Source organism: Pipistrellus hanaki (assembly GCF_964339955.1).
Source record: "Pipistrellus hanaki genome assembly, chromosome: 10".
Taxonomy (NCBI): domain Eukaryota; kingdom Metazoa; phylum Chordata; class Mammalia; order Chiroptera; family Vespertilionidae; genus Pipistrellus; species Pipistrellus hanaki.
The window spans coordinates 47,804,555-47,832,194 of NC_140512.1; the positions used below are offsets into that span (position 1 = coordinate 47,804,555).

At 52.7% G+C, this 27,640-nt stretch overlaps 1 protein-coding gene across 3 annotated transcripts in view; it reads left to right on the forward strand.

Moving 5' to 3' along the window:
* HIPK2 (homeodomain interacting protein kinase 2) overlaps positions 1–27,640 on the forward strand; it is a 174,028-nt gene that overhangs the window by 102,815 nt on the left and 43,573 nt on the right. For all 3 annotated transcript variants that reach the window (XR_014796121.1, XM_084896732.1, XM_084896733.1), the window contains exons 3-4: positions 27,101–27,224; positions 27,497–27,616. Coding sequence is in view for 2 of the 3 variants with exons in the window: in XM_084896732.1 (XP_084752858.1) it covers positions 27,101–27,224; positions 27,497–27,616 (244 nt within the window). In the remaining variant the exon portion in view is untranslated. The remainder of the gene's footprint in view (positions 1–27,100; positions 27,225–27,496; positions 27,617–27,640) is intronic.

Consider the following 27,640-nt stretch of genomic DNA (forward strand, 5'->3'; position numbering starts at 1 on the left):
AGAGCCTATTAAGAGACTTTGGGAAGGGGAGAAGATTTAAGAGAGCTATGTAAGGATGAGTGGTCAAAAAGATGCCATCTCAGGACAGAGTATGAAAAACATTGTATTTAGAACAGGAAGGTAATAGTGTCACTTTATCATATTTTAGCCATGTTACATCTGGAACATTTCATGTTGACTTTATGGGGGGCTGCAGTTTTAGTTTTGGTGTGAAGGGTGGTGGTTGAAGAATCGGGGATGTTCGTTTAGCATGGAGATGAAGCACCCAAGGTTCATGATAACTGCAAACACGTTGAAGTCGCACAGACGGGTAGATCTCTCCAGTGGGCACTCTCAGGGAGCTCCAGGGTAAGCAGATTTTGGCTGGTGAGCAACTCATCCGCGGGGGATTAAGCAGAGGTTCAGTGGACAGCTGTCGGGGTTCTGACGAAGAGCCTCTCACATTGAGTCCAGACGTGTCCGTCGTGGTTTCTGAGTGTGGATTATCCAGTCGTGTGCTGGAGCTGGTTCGTACCAGCTCTGAGGAGCCGATTGTTAAGTAATCAAGAATTTTTCAAGCTCGTAGTTAAACGGTTGGTGGCTTAAAACTGGCCATGAGGGCAGTATTTATACCACAGAAGTCCCCAGCCAGCGTCAGCGCACCAGCACGCCACCGCTGATGTCCAGAATAAAGAGTGTCTGTGGGAAGCCGTGGTCCTCTGGGTGTGAAAGCACAGACCGGGGAAGGGGACGTCCGCGTGTGTGTGTGTGTGTGTGTGTGTGTGTGTGTGTGTGTGTGAGAGAGAGAGAGAGAGTGTGTGTGTGTGTGTGTGTGTGTGTGTGTGTGTGTGTGTTTCCCGCATTGTACGCAGCTCCTCGTGGTGCTCAAAGCGCTTTCTATCTCCTGCCGAGATCTGGGGCCTGGCCGTTCCTCTGTCACCGGATCTGCCAGGGAAACTCGGCTGTCTTCTGTTTCTTGGAATAAGTCTTTCCTTGTTATGTATCTAGACTGGCTATCCCTGTGCAGAAGGTGGCTCTCAGCAATTGCCGAAAGAACCGTGAATCACAGATGGATTCAACCACTGAAGTAGGATTTGGAAACACCTGGTTGGGAACATGTGATTACAGGTGCAAGGTCCAACTCGCGAACAGAGCGAAGCCCTGCGGGCCGCGTGGCCCAAACTATGGAGCTGTGTGCGTTGACCTCGGATCAGTGTTTGTCCCGGTGCCTGCTGGGCCTTAGAGGAAACAGTGATTTCAATCCTATTTATCACTCATTTTATTTTTAAAGAGAGGGCTTCACTAAAATCTGAATTATAATGTGTAGGAAAAGCCAATGTCCTGGGGTTAGACGTGAAAGGCAAATTCAGCTGAGGTCATGCAAATTCTATTTGAGTTTGCTCTGGGGCTCTACGTCAAAGCATGTGTTGTTTTTACTTGTCTGATACATCTACTGTGTCCCATTTGAAACCCCAAAGGCTTTTATGTTTTCCCCAGTGCTGCCTTGTCCCCACTCCCTCCCCTCGCGGGTTTCCCAGGAGACAATAGCACCCATGACTGGTTAGGCTCTGCCCAGATTGGAGCTTCTGTAGCTGTGGGGAGCTCTCCCGGTAACGTTTGCATGGCCAGCCAGTGAACTGTTTGTATTTAATAAAAGGTTTCCTTGTCAAAATAACCCATCCAACGGTGATTTTTGAACTCGAGATCTCCATATTCAAATTACAAATAAGGAAGTTGAAGTATATGTGTTGGCTTTAATATGCAGTGATGAGAAGCTGTAAACAGGTCTATATTTTAGAGGAGACTAAACTAAGTAAAGATGAGCTATATCCCTGTATGATGATGGAGTGTGAAGAGGGTTCAGGAAGAATTAAATAAAGGAAGAAAAAGGCAAGGCAGGAGGGATGCAGAATACAGCTCTAGCCAACCCCCGGCTCACAGGCTGGCGACACCCTTCACGGGAGCATTTATGGTGTAGGCCAAGGGCAGGGAATGAGGAGAAGGTGGGGGTCCTCTTGTGAAGCTATAAACTGGCATTGGACAGGCTGATCATTTTAACCTGCTGCCTGCCTCCGGACACTGGGACCTGGGGAAGAAGCTCACGGGAGATTTACAAAAGCCACAGCTGCAGCCGGGGTCAGAGCTGGGTCTCAGGGCCTGGAGAAATTAGGCAAAAGGAAGCACTTGCTGAAGATTGCTTCTGACCTGACCGAGTACAGAAAGAACCGACTGCTGTTCAGTTGTGTTAAATCTTCAGCCGCATGAGACGCATACCTGAGCGTGCTGACGGGGGAGAGTTCGGTGTGAAGGGCCTGACTGTGATGCGGCAGGGAAAACGTTTGGGGAAAGGATACTCCCCAGAAAGAAGTGGGCAGCAGAGGAAATGTGGACAAGGGCGTAGAGAAGCGACTGAGTTCATTAAGGTAGCGCCCAGTTGTTTTGGTCAGCCACGTGCTGGTCCGTTAGTGAGAAACATGTCCACCGGTCAGCATCTAGCCTTCTCCAGCCAGGTTCCCAGCGAGAACTAGCTGTCCTGCCCTAAGACTCCATGTGTGTAACCCATCCATTTCTCTCCCGGACGCCTGGGGTGCTGCTGTGGAGTTAGCTACTGTTCTGTAGTTCAGAGGAAGAGCCCTCCTTGAGGAAGGCTGGCAGTGCCACGACTGAGACCGGCCTTCCATTACACAGAGAGCAACCTCTTAGCCACCTGCTGGGTTCTGCAGGAGGCAGCTAGAATCACGGACGCTCGGAATTAGGAGTGGGCAAAGCAAGATCGTATTCCACTTTGTAAGCACCTCCCAACGTTGCTCTACGCATCGAAGGCTGATGGTCTCGCCCTGGCCGGTGGGCTCAGTGGTTAGAGTTTTGCCGCAGCAGAAGGAATGCTGGTTCGATTCCCGATCAAGGGCACCTATCTGGGTTGCAGGTTCCATCCACTGAGGCGCGAGCCGGACGCAACCAATTGATTTGTCTCTCTCAAAAGTTAGTTTCTATAAAGAAAAGTTTGTTTTTGCTTTTCCCTTTCTTGTGGGAATTAACTCATGATAGTAACTCAGTGGAATAGAAACTCTTGGTTCATCATCACATAATAGCCTGGTCATTTGTAGAGCACACACCAAATGACCAAGTGAGTGAATTAAACTTATGATTGAGTCTTTCACATAGATTGACACTCAGTTGATCCCAACATATTAGGTGATTTGCTGAAATCGGTTTGGCTCAGTGGATAGAGTGTCGGTCTTTGGACTGAAAGGTCCCAGGTTCGATTCCGGTCAAGGGCATGTACCTTGGTTGCGGACACATCCCCGGTAGGGGTTGTGCAAGAGGCAGCTGATCGATGGTTCTTTCTCATCGATGTTTCTAGCTCTCTATCCCTTTCCCTTCCTCTCTGTAAAAAAAACAACAATATATTAGGTGATTGGGTAGGAATTACCAATCTAACGGTTGAGTAACCTTGGGCACATAACATTTAAGTGACTCAACCAGAAACACAAAGAAAGTAAGTGGCAAAGTCAGGTGTAGAACCCAAGTCTCTTGGGTCACTGATCCAGAACTCTTAAAAAACATCTGGAAGAAGAGTGGCCAGTTGCATGGTGTGAGACAAACTCAGCCAACCAGCAGTGTTTTCCTGAGCTTCGATTTATATAATAACACTGTTCAGTGATTATTATTATATAATAACATCCTCGAAAAGAAGATGCCATAGTGTATCATCAGGAAGCTTACGGCTTAATTGGGGAGTTCAAACTCCTACAAGTTTAACGGAAGGTGAGTGAAGGAAAGGAAGAGAGTTCTGGAATGCACCAAAGAAGTTCCTGCGGGGAAGAAACTGAATTTCAGGCAGAAACAAGATTGCGTAACCAAGAGCGAGGATCTAGGGAGCAGGGGACTGCGGCGAGAGGTCATTTGATTGAAGGCGGGATGCTCAGGTCCTCGTCTGAATGTAGAGATGAGGAAGCTGGAGGTGAGCTCTGAAAGCTCAGCATAGCTAAGGCCTGGGGACTTGGACCAGCAAAGCCAGAACTCAAATAGACAAGGTCTGAAGGAGCATTCGGGTCAACCCGAGCATGGTCATGGTCTGCGATGCAAAAGCAGACATTGTCTGACAGAAGAACCCTTTTGTGGAGTGGTAGACAAGGTGGCAGAGCGCGGTCTGGGGCTGGTCACCAAGGGGGGCTCATGGAGGGACTGCTGACGGGAGGGGGGGGGAGATTGGGGGGGTAGAACTCAACTCTGAGGATGTTTGAATTTAAATAGAAAAGGGGGAAAGGCATTTCAGATAGAGAAAGCAACCCACAGGAAAGTGTGGAGTGAGAAGTCAGGGTCCTGGCCTGAGAGAAGAGGAAGTTATGAATTGAACTGAGAGAAACACGCTGGGATAACGCGGTGGGAATGGCTGCTCTGGGGCCTGGGAAGCAATTCGAACTTGGATTCCACGTGATAAGCAAATTGCTTCTGGAGAAAGGAACGGCTGTGATGAAAGCAGTTTTAGAGACCAAGTGGGGCCAGAGTCCGCAGATGAGATTGGGAAGGGGGAGAGGTTCGAGGCAGGGGAACCAGGCAGGAGGCTGTTGGTAACCTGGGCGAGGCCGGGGGAGTGGTGACACTGAGAATGAAGAGGGAAGGGGACTGTGAGGTGCATTTCAAAGAGAAAGCAGAGCCTGGGGAGGTCGGGGAAGATGTGATGGGCAAAGGTGACTCCAGAGGGTCCCCATTTGGGAGATGGAAAAGTAATGGTTCTGTTGGGATAACTGGGGTGATTTGGGAAGGAACCCCATTTTGAAGGGGGGGAGGGGTCATAGTCAATTTGAGGCGCCCAAATAGAGATACTTCGTCAGCCTTGAGAACTTGGACCTAGAACCCAAGGGAGTTTGGGACTGGGGCTGCAGCTATGAGCAAATAAGTCCCGGAGGTAAGGCAGTGAGAGAAGGACGGGAGAGCCAGCGAAACACAGTCTAGACCCAAAGGGGTTTTGGAACTGAGTTGGACATCAGCAGAGGGTTTGTTATCAGAGGGAGAGGAAGCTGGGGATGGAACTGAGGAGTGGGCCAGGGGTCTCCGGAGAAGGCAGCAGGTCAGCGGTGGTTGTAAGAGCAGAGCCTCTGGTTTCTGTGGGACTCAACCAGCATGAAGTTATGGTGCTGGCCCCGCGCCTGCCTCCCCGCCCCAGCCCTCACGGCGCTCCTGGCTCTCAGGGGCCTGTCAGGAGAGCGCTCTCTCTTCAAAACGACAATCAATGGGTAGCTGTGTTCCTGAAGTACAAATCCAGTCGTACGCTTTCATTCGGAGTTGCGGGTTACTTTGGAAATGAAGGAAGGTCGTGTGGACTGTATGGGAGCGACCTGTGTGTCGGTGGAGAGAATGAGAGAGCAGTAATGGGGAAGGGCGAGGGGAAGGAGAGCAGGGAAGGGAGGAAAGAAATAGGACGTGAGACGTTCGGAGCAAAAGCAAAGACTTTGCAATGCGGGGTACGGGGAAGGCACTGCGGGAAGACAGACCGCGGGCAGGCGCCTCCTTCCCGAGCAGAGAGGCCCCATGAGCTCCTGCAACCTCCTTTGCACTGAAACTTGGAGCTTAATTTATGATAAATCTTCCCTTCGTTCCAAAGGGGAAATTGATGTTTGCTTATTTATCATAAGTCGCTTCATTTGCTCTTGATCTGTTTGCCTTCCCAGGACTTCCCTCCACTCTTTCCCTGCTTTGCATCTGCTGTGACTGTGGTCCCTTAACCGCCTGTGGTTGCCGCTGTTGGCTCGCTGCCTTCTGGGCACTTCGAACGCAGTAACTTGGCCATCGGTGTGTCAGCTCCAGGCTGAGGGCCCTCGTTCCTAAGGGCCTTCTGACCCGCGTGGCTCCCTCCCGTGCACTCCTCCGGCCCACGGTCCCAACAGTCCCTCCTGCAAGCGAGTCCGGCACTGCCCCCGCTGCCTGTCGCCGCGATGGCCGTGATCGGGAGGAAGGCATTAATAGAATCCTCGAATCGTGTTGGCAAGAAACCCAGAAATCACCCCACTCAGCCTCCCACGCACAGGGAATCCCGTCAGCAGCTTTTGTTTAACGTATTTTGATAGCTTTTCTCTTGTCTTAAACTGTTCCCAAAATAAATATCGGGTGGGTGATCCGGGGAGTGGTGCGAAGGTTGAGATTAGCAGGAGTATTGAGACGAGCAAGCTTTTTAAAAATATTGGAATTGCGTTGGACTTAGAAGAAGCCGCATCGCCCTGCTGAGTTTTCACTCTCTCACTAATCGCTGCCCTGCCCCGCTCCACGGAGGCCTCATTGGGGGCCTTTGTCCGGGAGGCCCCGGCGGGGGGGGGGGGGGGGGCAGAGGACAGGCTCTGCAGCCTCAGCGCAGGCCCGAGCGGCTGCAAGGACCCCCTCCTTCCGACGTGCACTCGGTGGTCCCAGGGATGTGTTTTCAATGACATTTAACTCACAGCCTCATCCGTGGATCCCGTGCCATTAAACCTGCGTGAACCCACGTGGGCCCATCAGACCTCGTGCCCTGAAAACCCTATTTTGCATCTCTGTCACTTACGCGCACACATCACACTTGGCCTTGAGGGTGGGAGTGTGGTGTGCCCCCCACCCTTCGGGGACACCAGCTCCGGGCAGGTGGAGGAGCTTTGCTGATGCGACGTGAGGCGTGGTGACTTCCAGCCACCAGGCGGGGAGGCCCAGGCCCTGCTCTTGAAGCTGTGGTCGCTTCTCTCCTTTCCCACACCTCCCCTCTCCGTGGCCATCTCTGGGCCTGAGGTCGGACCCTCACAGTGTGGTGGCCGCGTGGGGGCACGGTTTGTCCCATAAACTCCGAGCTCACGGCCCACAACGTTTAAGTCTGTCTAGAGACAAACGCCCTGTGTCTGCACTTTCCTACTGAAGGACCCAAACACCAGCTCATTGTCTCCCCCCGTGGCCGGGCCACAGCAGCACAGACTCAGTGTTTGCCTTGCTGGTCTCATGGCCCCTCAGACCACCCAGCCCTCGTGCCTTCCTGCTCTGAGCGGGCCCTGTGCTCTGCGGCTCACCACGCACTGCCTTCTGGCCTGCGGCCTCCCGCCTCTGGACTCCCTCCCCAAGATGGCCGTAGTACACCCCACCTCTCTGAGTTCTCCCCTGATCTCCCAGCCTGGATTGGGTCCACTGCAGTCCACTGGCGTGTAAACTCCACGAGGGCAAACGCCGTCTTTTCTATTCATTGCCCAGTGCTCCGTGCTCAGTGCTCAATAAACCTTTGCTGACTGGGACAGTGATTGCTCTCTGTAAGCTTAGCCAGCATCTGACATGTTCACCCGACACTAAACATTTTTTTAACATGTCTTTATTGATTTCAGAGAGGCAGGGAGAGGGAGAGAGAGGTAGAAACATCCATGATGAGAGACAATCATTGATCGGCTGCCTCCTACACAACCCCTACTAGGGCCGAGCCTGCAACCCAGGCATGTGCCCTTGACTGGGAATCAAACCGTGACCTCCTGGTTCATAGGTCGGCACCCAACCACTGAGTCACACCAGCCAGGCACACTCAGCTTCTTGAGAACAGGAACTATGACTTTGTATCTGTGTAACAGAGTCTTGAACACACAGAAGCTGAATAAACGTTGGAGATTGCGTTTACTACACGATCCCTCAGTGAGGCCCTGAGCGCGGGTGGGGAGAGGAGGCAGGACACTGTCCTCCTCCTGCTCTCCAGCACAAAGCCACTTTGGGCAGCACGTTAAGCATACCAAGGCCCCTTCCTCCCTCCTGCCTTGACTATTTAGAAAGAATATTCTAAAAAGCGCAATGCTAGCCGAAACTGGTTTGGCTCAGTGGATAGAGCATCGGCCTGCAGACTGAAAGGTCCCAGGTTGGATTCCGGTCAAGGGCATGGACCTTGGTTGCGGGCACATCCCCAGTAGGTGGTGTGCAGGAGGCAGCTGATCGATGACTCTCTCTCAAAGATGTTTCTAACTCTATCCCTCTCCCTTCCTCACCGTAAAAAAGCAAATAACTGTAAACATTACATTTTTCTTCTAAAAATTTGCGAAGGATTGCAAAGAATTGCCCAAGAATCAGTTATCCAGTGGTTGGCTAGGTAACTCCCGAGTGAGCCACTCTGAAAACTGATTGTAATCCTGTTTCAAACGGAGAGCTGGGAGAAGGCCAAAAAAGGGCATATTATTGTATTTTGTAGGAGGGAGGAATCCAGCAGATATCTACCGAGTCATGGCGCCACAGCCTTCCTTTCTCCCGTTGTCAGGAATTATTGTCATGGGAGGAAGCCAGGTCAGCAGAGTGGGGCTCCGGCACTGCACTTCCTTCTGCTGAGGCCTTATGTAATGACGACCTTCACACACACACACACACACACACACACACACACACACACATTGTGTGAACTTCCATGGCAGCTCTCCCATTGAAGTCCGTGCTGTCCAACGCAGAGCGGAGTTAACTGTTCATCTTCCTTTCTTCTTGTTTGTTTGCTAATCCTCACCGGAGGGTATTTTTTTCATTGATTTTTAGAGTGAGTGGAAAGGAGGGGGAGAGACAGACCAAGAGAAACATCGATGTGAGAGAGACACATCAATTGGTTGCCTCCTGGGTTGAGCCTGCAACCGAGGTACGAGGTACGCGCCCTTAACCAGAATTGAATCCGGGACCCTTTCGTCCCCAGGCCAATGCTCTTTCCACTACACTAGGGGTGTCGAACTCAATCAGAGAAGGGGCCAAAATCTAAAATCCAGCCTAAATCGCGGGCCGAATGGTTTACTGAACAGTCATAAACTGACAATGTCATAAACTGACAGCGGAGTGCAGTGATGACAGCGCGGTGCGGGCCACATTGCAAGGCCTGGCGGGCTGGATTTGGCCCATGGGCCTTGTGTTTGACACATGTGCACTACACCAAACAGGTTCGGGCTTTCTTATTCGTTCTGGGATAGCTCTTGACTAAAACTTTTTTTTTTTTAATGAAAGGAAACGAGGTTTAGGTTTACACCCCTCAAAAGTCTCCACCACACAGCTGGGAACAGTGCTTTTACGTAGCTGCTCCCCCTGGCTTTCTGCCCCCGACCTCTCTTCCAGGGTCACAGACCCGAAGGCTGTGGGGCCGAGGCAGGTGGCGCCAGGTGCGCCGTTGGGGGGGTTAGGGGGGACAGGGGCTCGGCCTGAGTTAATCGTTACCAGGAATAAACGTGTAATTGCCAGAGCTTTCTATTTTCAAGAGAAGCTGGAAATGCAGACTTTTAGGAAACATCGCCTGATTTCTCATGTTAATAAGTCATTTAAAAGATTCTTAAACTCTCTGCAGGCCAGTTTATGTCTCTGTGTTGGGTGCTTCCTGTGGGATACAGTTTGCACCTTCTGTTCCTTCCCCGCAGGCCTTCCTGCCTTTGGATGTTTGAAAGCCCCCTCAGGCATCGTTTTCGTGGTGGCCCCTACCTTTTCCAGGGGGCCTGTGGTTGAATCCCGTCCAAAGTGTCTGTCCCTCAGGGAAGGGACCAGATGGCGTGCAGGGTACCAGGCAGGGCTTGACTAAGATTTGTCGAAAGAACGAGTCTTCAACATCTTTTGCACGATCCCTCCTCTCTTAGAGATATGCCCACATATGGGGATTAGTTCTGTGTCGCTGCATAACAAATGGCCTGAAAACTCCTGGCTTAAAACACAACGAGCCGGTATCACCCGCAGTTTCTGTGGACTGGGAGCTTGGGAGCAACTCCACTGGACACTTCCGCTCACGGGCCCTCCGAGCGAGCCTCATCGTCCCAGGACCTGCCGGCCTGGAGGTCTCCCCAGGTGACCTGCTCCCATGGCGGCTAGCTGGCGTTGGGCTTAGCAGGAGTCCTCTGTCCCATGTCACAGGACTGCCTGCGTGTCCTCCCCACAGGGGTGCTGGCTTCTCTGAGCGAGGGATCCAGGAGAGAGCGGGACCCAGGCCCAGCGTCTCCTAGCCTCAGGAGTCATTTCTGCAGTGTCCTCTTGGTTACCCAGGTTTGCCCCAGTGGGTGTGGGAGGGGACCGTATGGGGGCTGCTGTGCTCACAGCAGACCCTCAGTCAATCCTGTTTAAACAAGTGATCCAACACGGAGAGGAGTTTTCAAAACAAACCTCAAGGGAATAACATCTATGTCATAGTGATTCGTACCTAACAGGAATGCTGTGGACTGTTGTGTTCTTGAGCTCAGTTCAGGAATTAAATATCCCATGGTGATAGGCCATCTCTCACTGTCTTCCCTAAACGGGTCTAAATCATTTTTTTAAGTAAATTGAACGGTTTTACCTGTATCATCTCGTAGAATGCACCATCTGCTTTTCGGGGAATCTTTCCATCACTGCTTACCTCTGCCTACTTCCTGGGCGCTCCTTGTTCTCACAAGATGACACTTCTCCTCTAAACCAAATGTTTTTTTTAAAAAGATTTCAAAGAAAAATTCCAAGGAATAGCATTGTGGACAAAGAGGAGTGACCCCTTTGAGATATATATAATTTAATTGATTTGAGAGAGAGAAAAACATGGCTTTGCTGTTCCACTTATTTATGCAGTCATTGGTTGAGCCTTATATGTGCCCTGACCAGGGATCGAACCCACAATCTTAGTGTATCAGGATGGCACTAACCAACTCAGCTGCCCGATATATATTAGTATACCCCTCTGATATATTCCTAGCACGTGTGAAGACAGCCCCCAGAGATTCCCGGGGCCCTCTGGCCAGGTGACCAGGCGTCAGGGAGAGGGTGGCTCCAGTTCCTGCAGTGGTATCCATTTCTGGTCCCACTTTCCAGCCTCCCCACCCCAACTCAGACAGCACCAGAGTGGGCACTGCTGATGCTTATAGACACACACACTCACACACACACACTCTCACACTCACACACACACACTCACACATACACACTCTCACACACACACACTCACACACTCACACACACACACATTCATACATACACACATTCACTCACACACACACACAGCAACACACACACTCTCACACACACATACATACACACATTCACTCACACACACAGCAACACACACTCACACACTCACACACATTCATACATACATACAAACACAGCAACACTCACACACTCTCACACACACACTCATACATACATACACACACACAGCAACACTCACACTCACACACATGCATACATACACACACATACATACACACACTCACACACATTCATACATGCATACACACATTCACTCACACACACACACACACACACACACATACACACACACTCACACACACTCATGCATACACACATTCACTCACACACACACACCCCTCACCCTTGAGTGTTGCCTTTGCTTCCTTCACTATCACTCTTGATCTCGCTGTAACCAGATTTCGCCGGAATGAAAATGTTAAGGGGAAGGAAGGTACCCCCGTGTGATTTCCCTCAGGGAAATTTCCACTGGTAGCCGCTCTTATTTGTTCGATAAACAAAGCCTCAGACTGGGAACTGAAGGTCAGACAAGCAGAGCCACGTGGAGCATTGCCTGTGCACCGGGGGCGGGGCCCGCGTCGCCCGCCCGCCGCCCCCGCCGCCGGGCGGTGGTCAGCGCGCCGGGTGTGGGTGAGTGGAAATGAAATGTATAATTCATGAGGCCGAGGTGGCGTGCGGTCTGCGGGAGGGGGGGTGGTGATTGCAGAATTGAGAAATGAGGCTGCAGTGCGTAAGTAGTAACCTTTCCAGGTTAGAGGCCGCCTGATCGACGGCCCCGCATTGTTCTCGTTCTGACCTCCGCCTGAACTTCCCCTTAGAAGAACAGAGGAAATGCAGGTCTGCCTTTCCCCATATTGTTTCTGAATAATACCTTCAGACGCCAGCTTTTCGCTTTTCTGTTCTTCCGTTCGGGGTTTTGCTTCTCCCCCGCCCCATCCCCACTCCCCTGAGCTTTGCTGCTTCCCCTAGAAAAACCTGGTTGCTAATTACTTTATCCCAGTGTTAATGGGAAATGCAGAGGCTACGCAAATATTTGTCCATATCGAACACAGGATGCGTGGGGAAAGAAAAAACCCCACTTCGCCCTCTCCCTCCTCCCTCCCCTCCCCGGCCCAGCGAGGCGGTCCTGAGGATGGTCCTCGGTAGCCATGAGAAGCCTGTGGGACGTGGCCGCTCGGGAGGAGGGGTGACAGAGCCAGTGACGGGCTTGGGCTCTGGCTTACCGAACCGTCGTTTTAACCAGACGTTCCGGTGCACGCAGGAATGATGCTCGCTCACATTTAAGCTATTGATGCAATCCCCGGTGGGGCAGGGGCGGAATAACAAGGCTGGGAAATGTGAGCCAGGTCTTTCATCAGCCTTCTCCTCTGTGCAATCAAAATACTATGTGGTGCCCTCCGTCCCATTGGTTTCCTGGCCTGAACCCGAGGCCCTGGTGATGGCTGGAAGGATCACTCTGTTGTCTCAGCCCCTGGAAGGCCAGGGAACTGAAGCTGGAGGAGCGGAGACCCCAGGTTGATCTCCATGTAAGCAGGCATGGAGACAGACCCGGGCAGGATCGCGCAGAGCCGGCCTCAGCACTGCCTCCAGAGTGAGATCTTTGGGTCCCTCAGGGCGGTTTTCTTTCTTGGAAAGCAGCCCCTTTTTGAGGCTGCAGGAAAGGGACCTCGTCAGTTGTGTGTCAGAGCCTTGCAAGCAGGGGACAGTCCACGCCGGCCCAGTTAGCTGGTGAGCACCGTGGGCCGCACACCGGCCGCTGAGCGCTTCCCTGGGAAGCACGTGTCACCTCTTCCTCCTCGAGGAGCTCTGACCTGGGGACGCGGGGCCAGCCCAGGTCTGTGCACGCAGACCGAGTCCCGGAGCCGGCACTCCGCGAGGCAAGCCTGACCAGCAGCCGCGCGGCTCTTTTAAGTGACATCTCAAAACTCGCATTCTCCGGCAGAAAAGAGACTGAGCTCCTCGCACCAGGCATCACATCTTTCAAACATCCACCTCATTGAATTTTTTTTTAATTTAATATATTTTATTGACTTCAGAGAGGAAAGGAGAGAGAGAGAGAGACAGAAACATCAATGATGAGAGAGAATCATGGATCGGCTGCCTCCTGCGTGCTCCCTACTAGGGATCGAGCCTGAAACCCAGGCGTGTGCCCTGACTGGGAATCAAACTGTGACCTCCTGCTTCATAGGTTCGAATCTCAACCACTGAGCCATGCCAGCCGGACTATACTTGAATTTTTTAAAGTCTTCCTACCTGCCTCCTCTCTTCCACACTCCACTCATTTCTTTCTTCATCTCCAGATAGTTTCTTGTCTTTCACCCACTCCAGCCACGCATCATTTTTAAAAATATATATTTTATTGATTTTTATACAGCGAGGAAGGGAGAGCGATAGACAGTTAGAAACATCCATCAGCTACCTCCTGCACACCCTCTCCTGGGGATGTGCCTGCAACCAAGATACATGCCCTTGACTAAAATTGAACCCGGGACCCTTCATTCTGCAGGCGATGCTCTATCCACTGAGCAAAACCGGTTTCAACTATGCATCGTTTTTTAAGGAGACAAACTTCCTACGTCAAGTTTCTTCCATTAAAAACAGAGCTTGCCCTGGCCGGTGTGCTCAGTGGTTAGAACGTCAGCCTGCAGGATCCCCAGCCTGGCACGTGCAAGAGGCAACCAATCAACGTATCTCTCTCATATCATGTTTCTCTTTCTCCTTCCCTCCCTTCTTTTCTACTCTCACAAAAATCTATTGGGGGAGGAGGGGTGGTAATCCTCTGGTGAGGATTAACAAAAGATAAAATAAAATAAATAGAGCTTTATCAGTTTCTATTCAGATGCCTTCTGGAAACCCCTCTTATCAGAGAAGAACTAGAAAGAGCCTGCTGCCCTACCCCTTCTCTTTCTTTACAAATAGATATGTGCATACATACATACATAAATGAGCCACCAGAAAAGAAATTCGTTTCCACTGCTTCCTTGGATAATCGGTTCCGAGCCCACCCGGGTGTTGAGCTAGGTGCTTGGTGGAAGGAAGACAGCGGGGCCCACAGCCCCCTCCGCCTCGCGGGTGGAGCGTGGCCAGTGTCTGCGGAGCTGCCCGCTGTGCAGAGAGGCCCACGCAGGCCGCCGCCTTGGGGTGCCTCCAGTCCGGGAGAAGCTGACGACAGCTCATCCTCATCTTTTTTTTTTTTTTTTTTTTTTTTTTTTAATATATTTTATTGATTTTTGTAAAGAGAGGAAGGGAGAGAAATGGAGAGTTAGAAACATCAATGAGAGAGAGTCATCGATCAGCTGCCTCTTGCACACCCCCCGCTGGGGATATGCCCACAACCAAGGCACATGCCCCTGACCGGAATCGAACCCAGGGCCCTTCAGTCCCCAAGCCGACGCTCTATCCACTGAGCCAAACCGGTCCCGGCTCATCCTCATCTTTTAAAGTGATAACTGTCAGCGCAAGGATGAGGGGCAGAGCGGAATCGCCCGTAGATGAGTTGCAGAAACAGAGTAACAGGGAGCCTGAGTCAGGGAAGGGCTCTGGGAGGGGCAAGGTTCGAGGTGAGCACATCGAAGGCCTGGGACAACCACCGGAGAGGCACTTCCCACAGAGGGCAGCTGGTGGAGGGTGGGGGGCGCCCGGGGCACCCAGGGGCCTCGTCCAGACTCTCAGCCCCCCTCTCTGCTCCCACCAAGTGAGTCTCTCCTTCCTCTCTCTCTCTCTCTCTCTCTCTCTCTCTCTCTCTCTCTCTCTCTCTCTCTCTCTCTTTACTTTACCTCTTGGGTGCCAGCTGACAGCTCGGTCAGCTCATTGGCTAGAGTAGTGTTCGGTGCACCAGAGAACAGAATGAACTTTTCATCTCTTGCTCAGGGCTGCTCCATTCCAAAGGCATGTGCGCGAGTCCCAGCTGCTGGAGCATGAAGAGGCCTCATTGTTAGGATGAGAAAAGCAGATTATGGGGCGAGGGGGCGGTGGAGTCTTCGTCTGAGGACAGCTGGCGCCCCTTCTACTGACAAACACCCCGGCTCCGCGGCGCAGTTTGTGTGGGTTCCTCGCCCAGCGCGGGGCTGACCCCGTGGGGCCCACCCTGTGTCCCCTGGAGGGAGGCTCAGCGGCCTTTCAGAGCGTGTGGGCTGCGCGTCAGCGCCCCCTAGTGGGCACTGTGAAGAGCCAGCTGAATTTTCCCTCCGGGACCCAAAATCAAGGCAGCAAACCTGGGTTTTGTTGTTTTTCCAGCCCCTTTAGGAAAAGTTGAATGTTGGAAGGTTTTCCCTAAATAAGCTGTCCTTGGCTGCAGAGCTGGAATGTATGCCCATTTTGCTTGGCAAAACTCTCCGTTCCTAAGTCGTGCTGGAACAAACACCAGCCACCCGGGAGCTGCCTCCTTTGCCCTGGGCATGGCAGGTCCTAGCGGCCATGGCTCAGTCCTGCCGTAGAACTGGGCAAAGGACAGTCCTCTGTCCTCTCCTGCAGGTCTGAGCTGGAAAAGGAAGGCTGTGGGCACTTCCACAGCACAAGGCCAGCCTCACCCACCCGGCTCCTATCACCCCCACACTTGCCTGCTGGGTCAGAGCCGGCCTCGCCAGGACGGCTCCGGGCTTTATGTGAAAACTGGCTTCGGCAGCGTATCAGCGAGCTTCAGGCCTCCTTTCTCAGGAGCTCTCCATCAGCAGCACAGCACAGGGAGGGGGCCTCTGCGGCCTCGGAGTGTCCCGGTGGCTGCTGGAAATTCGCCTTCCTCCGTGTTCGGGTCTTTACTCCCTGGGTCCTCTCTCGTAGCTCGGGTTTCTGGCTTCTGCTCTCTTAACTGTATGTCTCCCGTCGGTGACACCAAATGTGTAAGCAGATCCCCATCTTCAGTCCCAGGCCATCAGCCATGGAGAGTGGGTGCCTCCTGAGCTCGCCCTCAGCCACACCAGGAGGCGGGCCGTGGGGAAAGGAGGTGCCCTGAGGAGGAGCCTTGTCCGAGCGACAGGCTCATTCATTCACCAACAAACGCTTTTGAGTACTCGCTGCAGACCTACATGTCCAAGCTAAGCGTTCACCAATGGGAAGCTTTGCATTACCATCAACAGGTTGCTTATAAGTAAGTGATGTCACCTCCTTAGGGTGCTTCTGTGTGGGATCGAGGGAGCGCGCTGAGTTCATTGATTCGCGTGAAAGAGGCCAGCCTTTTCCCGGCCTTTCCTCTCGCGCTCACTCCGCGGGTAGGTGGCACGTCATGGCCCTGAACATACCAAACTCCCTCCCGGTGCAGAGAGAAGAGGAGTGGGCTGGGCTCGGGGAGCTGAGAGGTGACAGCGAGGCTCGGTCAGGCCCTCCTGGCAGCGGCAGGCTTCCCGGGGCAGTTCTAGATGCACAGTTTCAACCCTCCGTTGCAGACAACAGAATAACAACACAGCGGAAGGAAGAGCCAGCCAGAGGAACTGGAAGGATGTGTGAGGCTCTGTCTCCTGCCGCCAGCCAGCCGGTCGTGTTCCAGCTCCAGGCCTGTGTGAGCCCATTTCAGCTGGGGGTCCCATCGGGCCCATGTGCTCAGGGGCCCCCAACGGGCAGAGCGGCCGGGCCCAGCGGGAGGGGGGTCCCCAGGGGTCCCCGTCACCCATGTGCACACGCACAGGTGCAGGCGCAGTCACCACCGCGTGCTGGAGGGAGAGGGGTAGGGGAGGGCGGGAAGGTGGGAGGGGCTTTGCGATGCCCACCCTATTCTGTTTCTTCACCTTCTGGTCATTGTTTTCTGAAGTGAATGGACTGGAATGTGTGAGGGGTGGTTTGTTTTTGGTTTTTTTTGTGTGTGTTTTTTTTAATATATTTTATTGATTTTTACAGAGAGGATGGGAGAGGGATAGAAAGTTAGAAACATCGATGAGAGAGAATCATCGATCAGCTGCCTCTTGCACAGCCCCTACTAGGGATATATGCCCGCAACCAAGGTACATGCCCTTGACCAGAATCGAACCCAGGACCTTTCAGTCCGAAGGCTGATGCTCTATCCATTGAGCCAAAACGGTTTTGGCTAGAATGTGTTTTTGCTTTGTGCACTTATTTGTGTGTGTGCTATCTTTCACAATAAAAAATAAAGATTAAAAATTTTTTTTTAAAGAACTGGGAGTAGCCGAAACCGGTTTGGCTCAGTGGATAGAGCGTCAGCCTGCGGACTGAGGGGTCCCGGGTTCGAGTCCGGTCAAGGGCATGGACCTTGGTTGCAGGCACATCCCCAGTGGGGGGCGTGCAGGAGGCAGCTGATCAATGACTCTCATCGATGTTTCTAACTCTCTATCTCTCTCCCTTCCTCTCTGTAAAAAAATCAATAAAATATTAAAAAAAAAAAAAAAAAAAAACTGGGAGCAGTGTATGTGTAAAAAGTATTGCTGGCCCTAGCCGGTTTGGCTCAGTGGATAGAGAGTGTCAGCCTGTGAATTGAAGGATCCCCAGCTGGATTCTGGTGAAGAGCACATGTCCAGCTTGTGGGCTCGATCCCAGTAGGGGGTGTGCAGGAGGGAGCTGATCAATGATTCTCTCTCATCATTGATGTTTCTATCTCTCTCCCTCTCCCTTCCTCTCTGAAATCAATAAAAATATGTTAAAAAAAAAAAAAAAAAAGGAATCACTGTACATAGATACAGGCAGAAAACCGTGATTCCGTTTCCCTTGCTGACGGGGCTTTCACAGTCATTTATTGAGCATGTACTTTGGCAAAAACGATGAGCATAAAACCTGGTGATACTGCCGTCCTGTGGGGTGTTGGGAAGCAAGACCAGACTTTGTCCTGCAACCCTGGGCCGCGTGGTAAAGGCACCGGGGACCAGACTGGGAGACACAGAGCCACCGGGCTGGGGACAGGCCAAGTAGGCGCTGCACTCGGCGGGGGTAGGACAGGGTGAGCATCTTTGAAATGGCCCGTTGTGGAGTCCAGGCTGGTTCCTCCTACGACATTTCTCTTTAAGGGTTTACTAGGAACTTACTGACAAACATCAGAATATGCTCTGGATATCTTAGACCTGTTTTCCAGTTTACACCAACATCATTAGAAGCCTTTGGAGATTCTAGGCAGATTCTAAATCCAACCTTTTTTCCTTATATAAATAAGAAAGTTAGATTTTTGACACCGCACTTCGCAGAGTTGAAGCAGTGCTGGAACCGGGAATCAGCACGGGGTGGCTACATAAAATTATATTAAACATATTTATAAATCCAAACATATATACCAGGAAAGTCTTGTTGGGAGCCAAGATGTTCATTGCAAATATAAATCAAAAAGCGCCTGCCACTCCGCAGATGGTCCGATGAACGGAGGAAGCCAGCTTCCTCTGGGAGATGGTCCAGGGGCGGCTTGAGAATGATGTCAGCATCCAGGCCAGCCTTCCTGGTATTCTGAGGATTTCTATTGGTGCTAGCTAGAGACACGCAGTTACAGCAGAATTCCCGGGGAGGGTCTTGAGTGGCCTCACCCGCACAGCGTTACGGTCATCCGCAGTGGCCTGGGGTAGAGCTTCTGGAACATCCCGGCGACTTTGCTGCGTGTGTGACCTCACGCTGGAACTACCCGCGGCCCGAGTTGAGTGTCTTTCCTGGCTCTCCTTTGACACCAGAGCCTGGGTCCTCAGCCACAGCCCTCTCTCCACCACAGGCCATCTTCAGCTTATTACGGGGGCGAAAACGCCTGCCGGCATTTCCAGATCTGCTTTTCTTTCCCCGCCCCCAGCGGAACCAAACATAAGATTTAACAAGCCGTCTGAAACACAGTTTACATTTCAATTGCTTCTGCCCCAGCCACACCGAGTTTCCTTCCAATCTATTATACCTGTGTTAGTGGGAACGGCTTTCCCACGCAGTTCGATGCGAGCACACCTTATAGTATCGGTGATTATAAAATACCACGGGCTCATCGAGTGCCTCGCTTCCACGGAGTTCAAACTGCTTTATAATTCTACCCACCATAATTCATCTTCATAAACTGCCGTAGAGACAAGAAAAAAAGCAAGATTCATAATCACATCTCGGAGATGGTGAAATAAAAAGTCGGAGGAATTGAGTAACATTTTCCCAGAAATGCAGCCCTTCCTGCGCTCTGATTGGTGTTGCAGGCTGATTGCCCAGGCCGGGGGTGCTGGGCGCCTGGTTTTATTAGCATGGGGCGCGATGATCAGGACAGCGGCTCTGGCCTCCGACTTGGCAGGGAGCGGAGAATGAGGGGGAATGCCGAGTCAGGGCCGCACTTGCCTGTGCCAGGGGGCAAGGGGGCTGTGGACAGGGGGCTCTCTTTCTAAAGCTGGGTAGTAGGTACTGGGTGCTTGGAGGTTGGTTATGAATCTCCATACCTTCTTATATAAATAATTGAAATAGAAAGTGTTTAATGTGTTTGCTTTATTATATTTAAACAGAGGTGTCCTAGTGTTTCAACATATATAGAGGAAAACAGACTTTAAATATGATGCTCTTGCCCGGCCGGTGTGGCTCAGTGGTTAGAGTCACAGGTTCTATTCCTGGCCAAGGGCACCTCAGTTGAGGTGTGATCCCCAGCCCTGGTCGGGATGCATTCGGGAAAGCAGCCCATCGATGTCTCTCTCTTTCTTTCTCTCTTGCTCTTCCCACCTCCTCCCTTCCACTTTCTCTAAAAATCAATGGGAAAAAATCCTCCGGCCGTGGCTGGTGTTGCTCAGATTGTCAGCCCTTGCACTGAAGGGCCTTGGGTTTAATTCCCAGTCAAGGGCCAGTACTTGGGTTGCAGGTTTGATTCCTGCCCCAGTTGGGGTGCGTGCAGGAGGCAACCAACCCATGTATCTCTCTCACATCGATGTTTATCTCTCTCCTCTCTCTCTCTCCTCTCTCTCTCTCTCCCCCTTCTCCCTCCCTCCCTTCCACTCCCTCTAAAAAATCAATGGAAAAATATCCTCGAGTAAGGATTAACAGAAAGGAAAAAAAAAAAATTCTGGGGTGAGGATTTTTTTTTTAACGATGCTCTTTATATAATTGTGACGTGGGTTAGAGCTGTTGAAGATAAGTGATTTAATATGTGTTGATAGCCTGCTCCGGGCCGGGCCCTGGGCTAGGAGCTTCCTGCGCACTCTGTAATTTCATCCTCATCCCGGCCTCGGGGAGCAGGTGGACAGCTGGAAGGTGAGAGTGCTGGAGTCCCCCGGTGACCCTGGGCTCTGCAGTGTGTGTTCCCACTCAGCTTTGTGGTCTCCCCTCCCGTCGGGGTCGCTGCCCCACAGGGTCCCATGGCGAGGACGTGATCTGGGAATGCCCTGTCAGCTACACGCACCATCAGGAGAGCTAGCAGAGCAAAATATCAAAGCTTCCGTCGTTAATGTGTCGGAAATGGCGACTGCTTATTGTCAGTCCCTCTCTCTCTCTTAGCTTAAGGTGACCAGATGTCCTGCTTTTGGCAGGACAGTCTTGATTTTTAACAATTTGTCCCGCGTCCCGCGGTGTTTTAAAAAAGTCCCGATTTTTAAAAAATCGGGACTTTTTTAAAACACCGCGGGACGCGGGACAAATTGTTAAAAATCGGGGCGTCTGGTCACCTTATCTTAGCTGCAAATCTTGTCTGATACTTGATGCGTGTTTAAAGCATTTTTGATGTCCTGGACCGCAGTGAGGGAACTGTAAGATGGCTCTGGGGCGGTGGATGGAGGGTGGGTCATTGACAGCCTGGGCGATGGATCCTGAGCCTGGTGGGCAGGCCGTTTCCCAGGCCAGCGGTCCCTCCTGCTGCGGAACCGAACCAGGAACAGAACCAGCCCCGCGGGAGAAGCCAGAATGTGACTGTTTTCCTAAAGCAGCGAACTTTGAAACAGAGAGGCCAAGTAACCTGCCTCTTGTCCTAGGAGGTGTTGCCAAGGAGATGGGGCCAGCTTCGGGGTTGAAACGGAAAGATTCATTTTTTCTACAAATGTGGAGTGAGTACCTACCTACCTGCCCCAGGCTCTGTGCCAGGCGCTGGGGGTCAGCAGAGATGGGGGGGGGGGGGGCATGCACTCATCTTGCCCTGTGCCTACAGGCCACCCCCACATGGCCGCTCCCCAAGACTCAGCTCAGAACGTCTTCTCCTAGAAGCCCTCCCTGCTTTGTCTCTCCCGCTCCCTTAGTCCCTCCTTCATGTGCTGGGCACACACTTGGCATCTTGTATGTTCGCTGTTGGCACCTGTTGCCTCCAACTAGATAGTGAACTCCTGAGCACACCTTAGGGTCTGGTTTCATTTTCAATCGTAGATGCTCAGGAAACAGAGATGGGGTATTTGAATACATGAGTGAATGAGTAGAGCTTGAACCAATTCTGGCTTCGGAATAACCATTGGTAAGAATGGTGCGTCGTCACTGCAGAGTAAATACGCCTTAGGGACCATGCAACAGCATGTGCTTCGTATGCGCTGAACAAGAGGCAGGTTGTAGACTTGACTTTGAACTTCCAGGAGCTCAGAGCCTTACGGACCAGCAGAGCAGGGGACTTGGCATCTGACAGATCGCAGCAGAACGGCCTTCAGCCCCCGGGGATTGCTGGGGGCAGACAGAGAAGGGCCTTCCTTCCCTGTGGGCCACCCTCAGGGAGGCGTGCTCTGACCTCGGTGCTCGCCCCGGTGGGGTGAGCGCGGGCTGCACGCTCATGCCTGCCTCTGGGTCGGCGGCATGGAAGCCGCTCTTCCTCAGGCCGACCCCAGCCCCCTCGGGCCCAGGCTCCCACCCCTTCACGACCCTCTACCCCACATGTGTCAAACACAAGGTCCGCGGGCCAAATCCAGTCCGCCAGGCCTTGCAATGTGGCCCGCACCGCGCTGTCATCACTGCACTCCGCTGTCAGTTTATGACATTGTCAGTTTATGACTGTTCAGTAAACCATTCGGCCCGCGATTTAGGCTGGATTTTAGATTTTGGCCCCTTCTCTGATTGAGTTCAACACCCCTACTCTACCCCTTCCCCTCTCCTCTGTTCGCACTGCCTCGGAACTTCCATCTGAAACCCAGAGGTGAGCCTTTCTTACATTGAATCAGGCTCATTCAATCAGCGAGCCCTCGTTGACTGAGTGGCTGCTAAACGCCAGGCGCTGTGCTGCCCTCGTGGGCTTAGCAGGGGACGGAGGGGAAGCAGGTTACGGGGGAAGTGCCGGACAGTGACGTTTATGGTGGTGTGGATGGAAACCGACTGGTGCCGAGGGAGGCCCGTCTGTGGCGGGGACAATCAGGCTGAGGTTTGAAGGATGAGAAGGAGGCAGCCGTCCGAGAGCCAGCGAGGGAGCAGGGGAGGCGGAAGCGGCACCGATGCGAGAAGTCTCTGGGTCAGCAGAGGCTTAGGTGTTCGAGAGGTTGAACGGAAACACGCTGGACTGGAGCTCTTTGAACTAGGAGAGTGAATCAAAACGACAGCAGAGAGCCGGGAGGGTCCCCATCACGGCGGTCCCAGGGGGCCATGGGGGGGGGGGGTTAGGTTTCCTTCTGAATCGGGACCCTGTGAAGGGCTTACAGCCAAGGAAGGAGGGCGTGTTCGCTCTGGCAGCTGCATAGAGAGAGGACTGGAGGAAGGAAACACCAGGTAGGAAGCTCCAGGGGAGACGGGGTGGCCGGGCCAGAGTGGTGGCAGCAGAGGTGGGTGCCACGGGCCAATTCAAGATGGACTTCGGAGCTGGGCTTTCTGATGGATTGGGGGTGGGGGGAGGGGGAGGGGAAAAGGAGAGGGAGAGAGGAATCAGAGACCATCCTCCTGATGGTGAGGGTGGTGATGGCAGTTAGTGAACAGGAGGCCGAGGCCGAGGTATGTTGAGGGTCAGAGTTCTCCCTTACACACACGAAGTCTGAGTGGATGGTGAGATGTTCCCGTGGAGATGTCAGGCCATCAGACCATAAATCTGGAGCTGAGAAAGGTCCAGGTTGGAGACAGACTTTTGGGAACACAAATGGAATCTATGCCCTCGCTGGTTTGGCTCAGTGGATGGAGCATCAGTCTGGGGACCGAAGTGTCCCAGGTTCAGTTCCAGTCAAGGGCACACGCCCGGGTTGCAGGCTCTGTCCCCAATTGGGGGTGTGCAGGAGGCAGCCGATCAATTGTTCTCTCTGATCATGGATGTGTCTATCTCTTTCTCCCTCTTCTTCCTCTCTGAAATCAATAAAAATATTTTTAATTAAAAAAATACACACAAAAATGGAAATTAAACCTGTGGGTGTGTGTACGATTACTATACCTGTTTCCTAGGGCCATGGAAATTGTTCCACCAAATGCATGACTTAGAGCAGTGGTCGGAAAACTGAGGCTCACCAGCCACATGCGGCTCTTGAGCCCCTTGAGTGTGGCTCTTCCACAAAAACACCACGTGCGGGCGCACATGTACAGTGCGATTGCAACTTTGTGGCCCATGCGCAGAAGTCGGTTTTGGGCTCTCAAAAGAAATTTCAATCAATAACGTTGTACTGTTAATACTTGACTCTGTTGACTAATGAGTTTGCCAACCACTGACTTAGAGCAACAGGTGTTTATTTTCTGGAGGTGAGAAGTCCAAAACCAAGGTGGTGGCTGGGACATCTTCCCCCTGGGGCCTGTAGGCAGGATCCTTCCTTGCCTTTTCCAGCTTCTGATGGCTCCAGATATCCCTTGACTTTGACAGCATGACTCCTGTCTCTGCGTCCGCCTTCCCATGACTGTCTTCCCTCTGTGCCTACACCCAGATTTCCTGCATCTTATGGGGCACCAGTTATATTGGACTAGGGGCCCACCCTACTCCAGTATGACATCCTCTTACTAATTACATCTTCAGTAACCCCATTCCCAAAATAAGGTCATGTTCTGAGGATTTTAACATGTCTTTTTTTTTTGGGGGGGGGGGGCGGGGGGGGGAGAGACACACCATTTAACCCATGACAATCTCTGGAGCCAGGATGAAAAGAGAAAAGAAAGGGCCCTAGGAGTTTGCCATCTTGTAGCAGTCAGATAGAAGCAAGTCAGCAAAGAATATGGACAAGCCACCCACAGAGAGACAGGATGGATGTGGAGAGAATGGCGGACTCTGGGAACGAAACTCCGCTCTCGGGTCACAGGGCTGGGAAGCTGGCCGATGGCAGTGGCAGCGCGGTCACTGCTGACCTTGGCCAGCGCAGCTCAGGAGCGGGGCAGAGGGCGGGGCCAGTGGAGGAGGTGAGAAGACGGTGGGGGGCAGAGCCGCGGAAAAGGCAGGTCACTCTCGGAGATCGGGCTTTGGAGGGAGAACAGAGAAGTAGGGCAGCAGCTGCTGGGAGAAGAAAGGATTAAGGAAGGCTTTGTTTTGGTTTTGGTGTATTTTGTTCTTGCGTTTGTGCTTTATTTTTTCTCAAAGGGCGATGCTAGAGCACGGTTGTGAGCTTGAATTAGCTCCATCTTCGCATTGTGTGTGTTTTGTATTCAGTTTTCATTATCACGTGTGTGTGTGTGTGTGTGTGTGTGTGTGTGTGTGTGTGTTCCCGCATTGCCTCCCAGCATCGGGGCCCTTCAGGGTTAGGCCTGTGCCCTCTGTTTCTCTCCTCTCCCAACCGTCTGGCCTGGCGCTCATTCATTATGGTCAAGGCAAGAAAAAGACCCTGTGTGCAGCATGGCACCACGAACGCTGCCCCTTCGTTTTCTGACGGGAAAAGGACTGGCAGTGGTTTTCGCAGGCGCTGCTCGTGGACGTCAGCTGACAAAAACCTTGTCTGCTGTTCTCGCCAGAGAACGTCTCTGAGGTGCCCTTTGCGAGGCAGGCTCATCTGTTAGGTTCTGCCTGGCACGTCCGCAGGGAACAGAAGCTGGAAACGGGGGCCTGAGGACAGTGGATTGACCTCCTAGGGAGAGCAGCCCCATGGTCACGTCCAGATGCCCCTTGAAACCAGACCAGCCTGTTCTCCAGACCCACCTGGAGACCAGAGTGTCTGGCCGCCGGGGGCAAAGGCACAGGTGACAGGAATAGGGCGCAGGGCCAGAGATGCGTGATCTGGAGTCAGCAGCCTGCAGAGGAGGCTCCTCAGAGCCCACACCAGGACTCTTCCCCCAGGAAGGCGCCTGGGCCCGCGTGTGAGGGGAGCAGGCAAGCACTCCTGACTCCGCAACCGCGAGGCAGACACCCGTCGTCAGGCGTGCATTCTTCCCTCTAATGTCCTTTTAAGAGATTGCTTCTTTTCTGAGGGGTGTGGGTTTTTAAAACCATCTCTAAAGAAACTGCATGGCTGGAGGCTAGCTGGGATTAACTACAGCAATCCCACCAGTGGCACGCCGTGGCCAGGTGGCTCGGGAGCCCCGGTGTGCGTGGGCATGCTGGACACAGTGGCCTAGGCCGATGTGGGGTCGAAGGCCCGTGACACAGGACAGGCCAGCAGTGACTTAAAACCATCCCAGGCTCCTCAGGGCGTCAGTGCCAGAGGACAGGAGCGGCCTCCCATGGTCACACTAATGGTCACAACCAGGACTGCAGGGGGCCAGGACTAGAGAGGGGCCAGGAGCTGGCAGAAGATGCCCGGCAGGGAGGGGACAGGGACAGGACAGGACAGGACCATTAAGTAGCCCCGAGGCAGCTACCCGCCTCTACAGTAACTCCCTCCTGGGGAGACAGCCTTGCACTGTGGGAAAAGCACGTCTCGCAGCCCAGACGGGGACTGCGGCTCTACCGGCGCCCAGCACAGAAACTCCTTTTTACTGGGCCGTGTGAACATACAGACTTTGTAATAAGACACTCTGGTTTTGGTTTTGGTGGTCCAGCACTGTCCTCTGGATGAAAAGGATGAGCAATGAGGGCGAATTTATAGGAGCAAGATGGGGGGGGGGGGTGCTGTGTGAGAGGGGACAGTCGGCTCCCAATGGCAAGGCGAGGGGAGGCTTCGCTCACGCCCTTCCTCCCAGCCCCCCGCCCACTCCCGCTGCCGGAAGCGCAGGAGAGCAGCACCGTCTTCATCGCTTCATCAAGCGGGAACTTTCTGGAGGAAACGGGAGTTGGGCTAATGTGGGTCATGAGCAGCGGAGTGCCTTGAGCCACCTCTTAGAAACACAAGCTGCGTTCACATCTCATGCTTTGAACTTGCTTTTCTCCTAAACGGACCCCTACCTGATCTTTGCAGGTTCTGAGAAAAGAAGAGGCACTGTGCTCCCTGGTTCGGGGACTGCCTCTGTGTGAGGTGCTCTCTGAGCTCCGGTGCTCTCCTCCGGAAGCACAGCGTGCTCCTCGCAGCAGCGGGTCAGAGCGGGCTTCTGACTGACATCAGACTGCGTAATCATGAACATGGCTCTGCAATTGCAATATTAGAGGACTTTTTAAAAACTTGTATTGATCGATTTGAGAGAGAATCATCTATTTGTCATTCCACTTACTTATGCATTCGTTGGTACATCGTTGTATGTGCCCTGACCAGGGATCCAACCTGCAACCTTGTCGTATCAGGACAACCCTCTAGCCCACTGAGCTGCCCAGCCAGGCTGGCGGACTTTTTAGGAGGCTAACTTTTTAGAAGCTAATGAAAAACAGTGCTTCCTTGGGAAAGTGGGATACCAACTCCTAAGAAAGGGGTTGTTGACATGGACGGATATTATAGTGTATCCCTGTGTTCTGGGGGAGGCCTCTTGTGTATATGGTATGTTATTGAAAATAGAATGCCTGTATTTCAGAATTCTTTTGCAAAAGCTGGGCGTTCTGTAGACATGGGTTGCCTGAGTTTTCTTACAAAGGAAAGCTCCTGGGTGCCTCTATTTTTTTTTTAAATATATTTCATTGATTTTTTTACAGAGAGGAAGAAGAGAGGGATAGAGAGTTAGAAACATTGATGAGAGAGAGACATTGATCAGCTGCCTCTTGCACACACCCTACTGGGGATGTGCCCGCAACTAAGGTACATGCCCTTGACCGGAACGAACCTGAGACCCTTGAGTTCGCAGGCCCATGCTCTATCCACTGAGCCAAACCGGTTTTGGCTCCTGGGTGCCTCTAAAGGGCTCTGGTTCCTCTGGTGGGAGTGTGATGGGGATGGAGCCAGCAGTGTTGGTCCCTCTGGGTCTGTTCTGGAGCCACCGAGCAGCCAGGACCGGGCCCCATGCTCCCTGGAGGACTGAGCTGAGATGGGAGGGTCACTGCCACCCGGTGTGGGAACCACGGCCCTGAGGTTCACAGAGAGGGTTTATGTGGAGTTCGTGTCAAATTCACTCCCGCATTCCTCAACGGCTAACGCTTCCTTCCTCTCTGCTCTCCTAGGGCCCCTGAGATCATCCTCGGCTTACCGTTCTGTGAGGCGATCGACATGTGGTCCCTGGGCTGCGTCATCGCCGAGCTGTTCCTGGGCTGGCCGCTCTACCCAGGCGCCTCCGAGTACGACCAGGTGGGTCCGGCCGCACCGGTGTTCCGGACGGTCGCTCCTGTGTTCCTGAGAACAGGACACGCGGGCGGGCGATGGGGTTCATGTCGTCTCCCCGATCCTGCTTCCCTCAGCCTTGCTCTTCTCCCTTTATTCTTCTTTCTGTCCCCTTTTTCATTTTTCACTTCTTTCTTTCCCTGTAACATTGTCTTTTTCTCAAAGGCACTAGAGCCATTAATATACCACATGCAAGGTGACAGGAAGCTCCCTGACCTCGTTCTCCTCTTTTCTTGCAGATTCGGTATATTTCACAAACACAGGGTTTGCCAGCTGAATATTTATTAAGCGCGGGGACAAAGACAACGAGGTTTTTCAACCGTGACACGGACTCGCCGTATCCTTTGTGGAGGCTGAAGGTAGGAAGAGCGTCCCCTCCATCC